General features: G+C 37.6%; 1 protein-coding gene across 2 annotated transcripts; it reads right to left on the bottom strand.

Annotated features, from left to right (window-relative positions):
• Positions 1-3,393: 3,393 nt before the first annotated feature.
• Positions 3,394-8,427, bottom strand: LOC103718563 (upstream activation factor subunit UAF30-like). Of its 2 annotated transcripts, XM_039123653.1 has the most exons (3): positions 8,038-8,417; positions 3,913-4,030; positions 3,394-3,710 (listed from the first exon to the last, which is right to left on the bottom strand). In XM_039123653.1, the coding sequence occupies exons 1-3, from the start codon at positions 8,269-8,271 to the stop codon at positions 3,700-3,702; spliced, it is 363 nt and encodes a 120-aa protein (XP_038979581.1). In that variant the 5' UTR covers positions 8,272-8,417; the 3' UTR covers positions 3,394-3,699. The 2 variants fall into 2 exon arrangements, with proteins under 2 accessions (XP_038979581.1, XP_008805671.1); XM_008807449.4 differs by lacking the exon at positions 3,913-4,030 and having other exon boundaries at positions 8,038-8,427.
• Positions 8,428-8,968: the final 541 nt, after the last annotated feature.

Genomic DNA, 8,968 nt, shown 5'->3' with positions numbered 1-8,968 from the left:
AAATTTCTAGATAAGTTTTATAACTCTTAAAGAACAAACCCTTAATGTTAAATGCTAGCACCTCTATGTGCTTCGTAAAGGAAGGCAAAAACTACCTCTTTATGTTTTAGATTTTGACTAATGTTTAACACATACGATGATGCACACAAAAAATATATTATTGTTAATTTTTTATTAATATATTTAAACTATTTTTAAATAATAAAAATATTTTTTTTTCATGGACTTCTTTCATAAAACATTGGTTGGATAGCCTTTCGCTTACAACACTCTAACTAAACATTTAATCCTTATTTTTTCTTAAATGTTATTACAAGAAATTGTTGAACCAATGATGGATGGTCCAAAGTTTCTATTAGCATATATGGAATCTACAGATTATGCTCTTGAAAGACCAAAGCTAATATATATAAAATAAAAAAATGGATAAGTTTTTAGTTACTTAGCAAAAGCAGTCTATATATTTGGTTATATAGAACAGCATGAGTGCTATAGACATGCAAAATCACTATAATTTGTAGGATGAATTTTTGTCATGTTAAAATATTTCAAGAAAACTATGAAAATATATCTTATAAAGTTTCACTAAGTATCGTAACACTTAAGTTCCAAGAAAAGTCAAATGAAGTGGAGTATTGATAAATTGTTGTGCATACAAAGTGTGTATCATTTCTATGATAATTATCTATGTGGACTTATTATATATTTGTATTTTAATCTTTTGATCATTTATGGGAATGGATGAAATAATTTTTTTTATATTTTACTTTATAAGTTCTGTTTGTTTCTTCTATTTTTGTTTCTTCTATTTTATCGTTAAATATGCATAAACACATAATATATAGATACATGCATAGATATTGTTGTGGTTGAAATTTGGCCTGAGGGTGACCATGTCGGAAGAAGCCGAGGAGACACCGATCGGGATGGAGAAAGAAGGCCACCTCCTACGCTCCGGGGTACCTGCACAAAGCCTTAGTCGGAAATTCCGGCGAAGGCCATCGAATTCCGGCGAAGGTCCTTCGATGGCTAAGTTAGCCGAGCTTTTTGGAGAGTTTCTGAACGCCTTCGATGGCCTCTTGTAGCTCAAAATAGCTTATCTTGGCTTACCGAGGGCCTTTCCCTACGTCCTTTTTATAGGGTAAGGGTCTCAGCCGTTACCTGAAATTTCGAGTTGATTCGTGATCAACTGGCTATCAATTGGAGGCGGCATACAGCACGGAGATCCATCCTGCGAGCAGAGAATTCGAAAGATATCTTTCCGGATCTATTTTGAGGGTCCGCCATGTCATTCCAAACGGAAGTGGTCGAGGGAGCTCTTAAATGCGTCGTGTGCACACTCACTTCGAAGCATTACCTGGTGGTATGCGAGGGGCAAGTCATCAATGTCTTGCCTCCCAAGGCAGCTGTCATAATAACCGGCCTTTAACACCAACTTCTGGATCTGCCATGTGGCACGATCTGGCCGCTCGGTGGGATCTTCGATGGGATCAAGGTAGATAGGGCCGAGGTTGGCTCAACCTCCCTCTTGAGGTCGACTCGGCCTTTGGCAGAGCCAAAGTTTGCCTGGCTCTTGGCGGGGCCGAGGTCTACTTGACCTCTAGCTGAGGTCGGCTCAGCTTTTGGCGGGCTGAGATCGGCCTGGCTCTAAGGTCTGCTCAGCCGAAATTAGGCAACTTCATGCTGGAGTAGGACGATCCATTTTGCCTCCTATCAGATATAAATATACAAATATGTGTAAGAGTTTATATTTATATATGTACATATATGCGTATGTGTGTGTATATATATATATATATATATATGTGTGTGTGAGTGTGTGTATACAAAACATATAAATCCATGTATGTATGTCTGTGTGTAGAGAGAGAGAGTTAAGAGACTCTCAAGAGGATAGCTTAAATGGTAATTTTACTTTCAAAATCAATGATAGATCATTCAAATCGAAGATCCAAACTATTAAACATGATAATACAGTATAAAAAGTATGTAAAACCATAATATATATTTTAATAGTCTCTAATATATACATCAAGATGGGGCAAAACTGAATAATATCAATTATATTAATACATTAAAATATATGATATAGCATATAAATTTGAAATCCACTTTACAATCTATGATAAAAGATTGGTAGATTTAAATTCACTAGATTTTGATGACTAGAACATTGTAAAATATAGTATCCTCTTATTAAAATCATCCATTTCGATATCTACTTGATAATTAGGTTAAGAACCCCTGAAAATATATGAAGGCTGGTTTCTAGATTTTTTTTTCAATAATACAAATCATGTTGCATCTTGAATTTAGAAGTTGGTTGGATTATCATTGACGGGAAAGACCGAAAGACTATCTTAGTTATCCTATTGAGAGCATATTAGACATCGTATATAGAGAGATATGGACTTGCTTTGCACATAAGGAGCAGCTATCTACTTGTGTACAAAATTAATAATAAAGCATCCATACTAAATTGTTGATTATAACCTATACTATTAAAAATGCCAAGGAACCAAAATCACATATATTGATAGCCTCTAACATATACATCAAACTAATTCCAAAATAAAAGATTAAAATTATACGAGACCATATTTTATTATGATCTAAGCATTAAATTCTTTTTGATTTTCAATCTGATTATGATCAATAAGATAGGATCTCCTCTATCATTTATTTTAGTGCTTTAACAATATGAAAACCATCCATTTTTTTATCTTTATAATGTTAGGTTAGAGACTTCCATAACATGCAATATTTGGTTTATAGACATTTTTGATTTTGGACTCAAAAGGAATAGATACATTTTTCTCTCCATCTCAAGAGGATCATCGCTTATCCTCTATAAATACACGTATACATGCATATAGAGTAGAAAAGCTCTTGAGACCACAAAAATATAAGCCCTAATAGTATCATTATCATGGAGACATTTCAAAACCTGTAGTACCTTTGGGGCTGGTAACACGCACAGAAGCTTGTGAATATAACTATACAAGTTGGAAACAGCTCCCCAAAACTCTACCAATGGCTGACAAAAAAGATAAGCACTTGTCAAAATTGATAGCTTAGAGCTACTGACAGAATTTTCATCACAAAATCCAATCTAATGCATGTATATAACTAAAAATGCAGACAATGCTGTATCTTTTTTCTCAAGAAACTCCATCTCAGGCGGTTCACCTGACTATTCTGGCATGAAGCCATCAGACAGCTTTCCTGATTCGCCTGTAAAATCCCAATGCTTGGTTTGGTTGTTCCATGCTGACACCCTGTTTACCATCCACCATTTCCCCTCCAAGTGTAGAGTGCAACGGTGACGATCTAAGCTAGGTGGTGCAACATGATACACCATCCAAAGAAATTTGCTGTGCAAGTATAGCAATATAAACCAAAGTTGGAATCATAATATTTAGACAGAGAAAAGACACACATAAGATGCCAAATTTGTACATAAATGGTAGTGAATTCAACTAAATCCTGGTTACAAGAAGTCCAAATTTTATAAGACCGCATTGACTGTTGGAACGGCCTGGACATAGATCACAAAAGAACAACTACACATTGTTTCTGATAGTTCAGCTAGATTTCAGAAAATGGGGGGCAATCAATTTTGCAATCTCCAACATCCCCACTTTGTCTCTCCCATCAAATATGATCTTCAGTTTCTCATCACAGTGAATCTCCCTTTTGTTAGTTGGGTTCTGCAATTGAAAAATGCATCTGATTAATGCATGATTAATTAAAAGTATTTAATTCAAATCATATTGAACACATACTACATAAGTGCTTCAGACCAGATATAACCAATTTATTTCAGGGGAAAAAGCCAAAGCCTCCAACCCAGACGACCAAATACTAGTGGTCCCATTCATCACTATTAGCTTTCCACGAATTAATGCTCACCCCTTGAATCCATTCCTACTGGCCAAGTTTTCAATCTAAGGTGCCATGCAGGGTCCATGCAGGGTGCTGCACCAACTTCAAAATCTCTCCGGAATCTCACTACTCCAAAGGTAGCGTGCTTAAAGATTGTAAGCAGTAAACAAGCGGCAAGCAGCCATGTAGCGCCCCCAAGGGTGTCCAGGAGTCGAAGCAGCCATTAGATTACAAAATTTTAAAAAATAAATATAAGGAGGCATTTAAATAATAATCATATCACATATCTAATAAAATCTAGTAAGTCAGCAGGACGCACCAAGCAACATTCAATAATCAATACTAGTTCATACATCTACCTCACCTTCAATATTCAAATATGAGGCACATGCATGATCTGTCTAGGCATGCAGGTTCCTTAAGACATTAATAAAGCATTTCCAGGCTCAAATTTCTGCATTCTTCTTCTCCCAACCTGTTTCACTCCCACACCCACTCCAACTTGAATAACTTCACTGTGGTTTCTAATCAAATTAGGAAAGAAATTTATGAATAGGTTCTTCTAATATATGGGATGCATGAAGTGCTGCTTGAGAATAAGTCTATAAAAAAAACAATGCCACACATACCCCAAATTTGACTTCCATCAAGGCCAAGGACTGTTGCTTTCAATAATTTTTACAAAATTGAAAAGCCAATCATGTGCTTACAAACATGCTAACCTAATGTAAGAAACCAGAAGCATAACAAATAAAATAAGTCATGGATTATGTCAAATCTTCATCAACACGCATTATGAAGTTTTAGCAAAGAAGTTCAGAAAAAAAGAAAAAAGTGAAAGAATATCGTATTGCAAAATAATCTATATGACAATTGTTGTTACAGCTGTTAAACATCATACCATGTCATATCTGCAGATTATCACAACCAACAAACCTAACACCATTTATTTAAGTTGAGATTTAAAAGTCTGATTAGCTCAAGCTTTATCAGTATAAGTCCATAGTTCACAACCAAATTTTGGTCAGGTCCACATTTCCTATTCACAAAAAAAATTGCATACCTCATTCAATTGCATCCTCTTAATTTTATAGCATACGATCATATCATCTCATTATATTCTCCTTAAAAATTAATTGATTCTATTCTCAACATTCTATGAAATTCATTTCACAATATTCAGCTCTAAAAAAGAGCACTAACCTCATACTCATTTTATTCCATAACGAAAAAGAGGAGGAAACATGCAATGACACAAATTGATGAATCAATATAGATAAAAATGACAACCCAAACCAAAGCAAAACTTCAGATTTATTCCTAAAAGACTGCCAAAAACAACTACTTATATATAGAATATAAATTTGACAATTCTAAAACAATTATGATGATTGAGTCAAGACAAAATGCAAAGTGCAAGTGTATGAAAGTATAAATATAAGTAATATATGAGTAGTAGATATAATCATGGATTGCCATCCCAACCGGACAGTTCAGCCCGTATTGAACCGAACTGACAGTAAGTCAGAACGGTTCACAAGGTCGGTTCGGTTCATAGGTGTTAGGCCCCTTTCCCCATGCCGTTCACAAGACTGCCTTTGATTCAAGGCTTGGACGATCGACACCCCCCACGTGGTTCGCAGGTTTTCTTCAATGGTTCAGTTCACAGTGTTGTTATTATTAATAACCCTTCCCCCAACCCCACTCGTGATTCAACAATCGATGCTTCGAGAGCCTTTGGAGCTCTATCTCTCTCCCCCCCTCTTAGTCCGCAGCTGGCCGACATCAGCAACGACCTTCCTCACATTGACGTCTCCTCCACCCACTCGACTAGTGAGTTTCTCTCCATCTCCGTCTGTCTCTCAATCTTTCTCTCCCTCTCTCTCCTCTCCTCCCTCTCCCCATCTCCGACCTTGGTTTCATATGATTCAGGTTATAGTGAGGGTTTTCTCTCCCTCCCTCCCTCTCCCTCCCTCTCTCTATCTTTTCCTCTCTCTCTCGTCCCTCTTTGGCTCTCCCTGTTTCGACACACCCTGGAATAGCACGATGCAATCCCATGCCATGTTGAATCGATTGTTAGCCGATATGCCCTTTGGTATCAGCTTGTTGAACCTTGAATATAGCCATTTTCTTCAGAAACAAAAAAAAATAGTAAGAAATTCTAGATATACAATCCATTATATCTGCAAGCACAAACTCCTCAACCAAACAACATACCAGACAAGCAAAATGTGGACATTAAAAGAAGTAACTCATACCAAAAACATGCAGTCTACCAATGTTTAAAAGAATTACATCGACAAAAGAGGTGAAGAGTACAAGTGGAAAATAAAATAAGAACAACGGGTATGGTTCATCCTAAGATGGTATAGAAATGGAAATCAGATGGACAAAATGGTAAAATCACATATAGGGGCCTAATGACAACTGAATATCAATTTATGCCCCAAATCTAATTACAAATTTGCAATACACATCTCTATGCACGTGGAAAACAAAACTCTCATTCGTTTTCCTAAAGAGGAAGCTTGTTTCACTTAAAATTCCTCCTAAGTTGCAAAGTGATACAGTTTAGTCTTTTTTATGAATCTTTCCTTGTCTCATCTTTTGAAAAGCTAACTATAAATAGTCAATCTTCAAGAAGTAATTATTCTCTGTAGTGTCAGATAGGTGAGACTGGGAAAACTACATTGTGAAATTAATATATAAAACCATACTTCACCTGATGAATGCAAAAAACTAATTCCCTTTTCTAAAACATCACTAGCTAAAATCGTACTCATGAGTTGCCATACCGCTTGTTACCGATGTATATTGACCATACCGTACCATATCAGTATGGAATCGGTATGTAGCACAGGAGGTGTACCGAATATCGATATGCCACACCGACTCCCATTCTGAGCATACGGACACAATAACATGATGGTACTGGTACAGAATCCGATATCAAAATAGTGAACCTCGATCTTACTGGTATTATTATCAAGATAAAACTTAAATGTGTTAACAAACTGACAAGTTAACCTTGAGGTAACTTTAACCAAGTTACTAGAATACTATAAAAGAATCATGTAATTAAGTGGGTGATAATATTTGTTTTTGTTCTTTGTACAGCCATTTATCCATTTTAATGAAAGAAAGTTGGGATGCTTGTATACTTGAATTTAGTTAATAACACACAAAGTGAAATAGCACCCTTCACACAAGGTTCAAATATCAATGTAACATAATTCATCTAATCATTATTTGTATCAGTATTCATATTTTCTGAATAAAATGGATGCAATGTATTTACCAATATCTGATCTGTTCCCAATGCTACCTGATCATCCATCTATCAAATCCCCTTTTCCCCACCAATATTTGCCACCATGACAAGAATTTAAAGTTGGCACTAAAGCAGAGGTGGATGTTAGAAACAACAGGTTGGTCAAGGTCTCTTGTCCTCAGGATACCACAAAAACCTCCACTTTAAGATTCCAATGAGCGAGATGGTCCTAATATCTAAAAAGATGTCCACATATCTCATAGAAAAGCTCAGAATGACACAGGCCGAAGACCTCACCCATCACACATCACCTTATGAACGAATTAAATCTTGCTATGTTCTTCTCACGCAATTTCACCTCCATTAACAATATGAAGCTTCAAAAGATGAAATCTTTAAGTTTCATTGACATACTGAAACTCAGGTTATTTTGCATTCTCTCTCTCTCTCTCTCTCTCTCTCTCTCTCGTATTCTTTTTCTTCTTCAAAGTTAAATCGCTAACATATAGGAGAAACTAGCATCCGATGGTCACCCAGAAATTTGGTAACCCAAATCAATCAAGTCATACACAATCAAGCAAACTAAAAATAGAAAAAAGACAGCTAAAAATAGAATCATGTCCACAATTTCAATATGACTTTTTGATGTCATCCGCCACTCTGTTCATAGTGTACCAAGAAACGTGACAACGTATGACCTGATTAGATCTTCCAAACAGTACAAAAAGCACGGCATTTTAGCGATTTTAGTTCACAAACATATTGCCTAGGATGCAAGGCCAGAATCAAGAAATAAGAAATAAAACAGCAAGAAAGATGTTGGATAAAAACCCTAACAAAGGAGGGAAAAGGACGAGAGAGAGGGAAGCGGAGTAGAGTACCTGGAGCTGGTTGAGCTTGATGTGATCCCATATCTTCTTGACGGCCTCGGCACGGGAGATCTCCGGGGCGCCGACGAACTTCCTCATGGCCGGGGAGACAGGCAGCGGCTTCAGGATGCCCGTGGTGTTCCTGGGCTTCGCCGCCGACGTGCCCGCCGAAGGGGCGGCCGCCGCCTTCGTCCCGGCCCTGGCCGCCCCCATCAGAGCCCGGCAACCTCCAAAAACCCTAGACATCGCTCCTCCTCGCGAACGACAGAATCGAGGCAAAATGATGAGAGAAGCGGGACAAGGGTTTCCTGCCGACGCGGAGTTTAAATAAAGGAATCCGAATGGACGAATCCGATGTTTTGGTGCCCGGAGGCATTATGGGCGGTGGTTGGGCTTTGGTAGGGTTTTTCTCTTCGGTGTTTATAATTTTTAACCTACCCTTTCTTCGGCTCGAGTCTGGTCTTGTCGGGTCCGGGCCAATTTTTTTTTATTATTTTAATTTTTATACAACGGCGACACGGCGTCTCACACTGTATGCATATAAGTGTACTCGTAAGAGTTAAAAAAGCAAAAGTCGACCAAGAGGCAAGACAGCAGACTTTGTGCCCTCCCAACGAAATCCTTAGTGGATCGTCTGTTCGCCTTTCAATAGATATATATAGTCTGAAAAAATCGCAAGCCCACCCACAGTCTAACATATATCCCACAAAAACGAATGCCTATCCGAATATCTGTGATTGTCAGCACTCTCCTAAATTTAGTCAATCCTGAATTTAGACAATCTCCATGGCTACATCGCCCTCAAGCTGAATATAGATCGCCCTTGGGACCAATTTGTCAAAGATAATGCCCTCTCATGCAGCTCTCAACTTCGACTACTGTCTGACTCATCGAAGATGCACCATCCCCCGGCTGCAATAAGCCTAAACTCATGATTCCTGAT

The sequence above is a fragment of the Phoenix dactylifera genome, chromosome 2, assembly GCF_009389715.1.
Source record: "Phoenix dactylifera cultivar Barhee BC4 chromosome 2, palm_55x_up_171113_PBpolish2nd_filt_p, whole genome shotgun sequence".
NCBI lineage: Eukaryota > Viridiplantae > Streptophyta > Magnoliopsida > Arecales > Arecaceae > Phoenix > Phoenix dactylifera.
This window is presented reverse-complemented; position numbering and strand designations above follow the sequence as displayed.

Bases quoted from the DNA above. Each gene is read 5' to 3' on its own strand.
- LOC103718563 (XM_039123653.1), bottom strand. From the start codon at position 8,271: ATGTCTAGGGTTTTTGGAGGTTGCCGGGCTCTGATGGGGGCGGCCAGG. The intron at 4,031-8,037 runs GTACTCTACTCC...ACAATCTTTAAG, and splicing joins TCAAGCTCAACCAGCTCCAG to CACGCTACCTTTGGAGTAGT.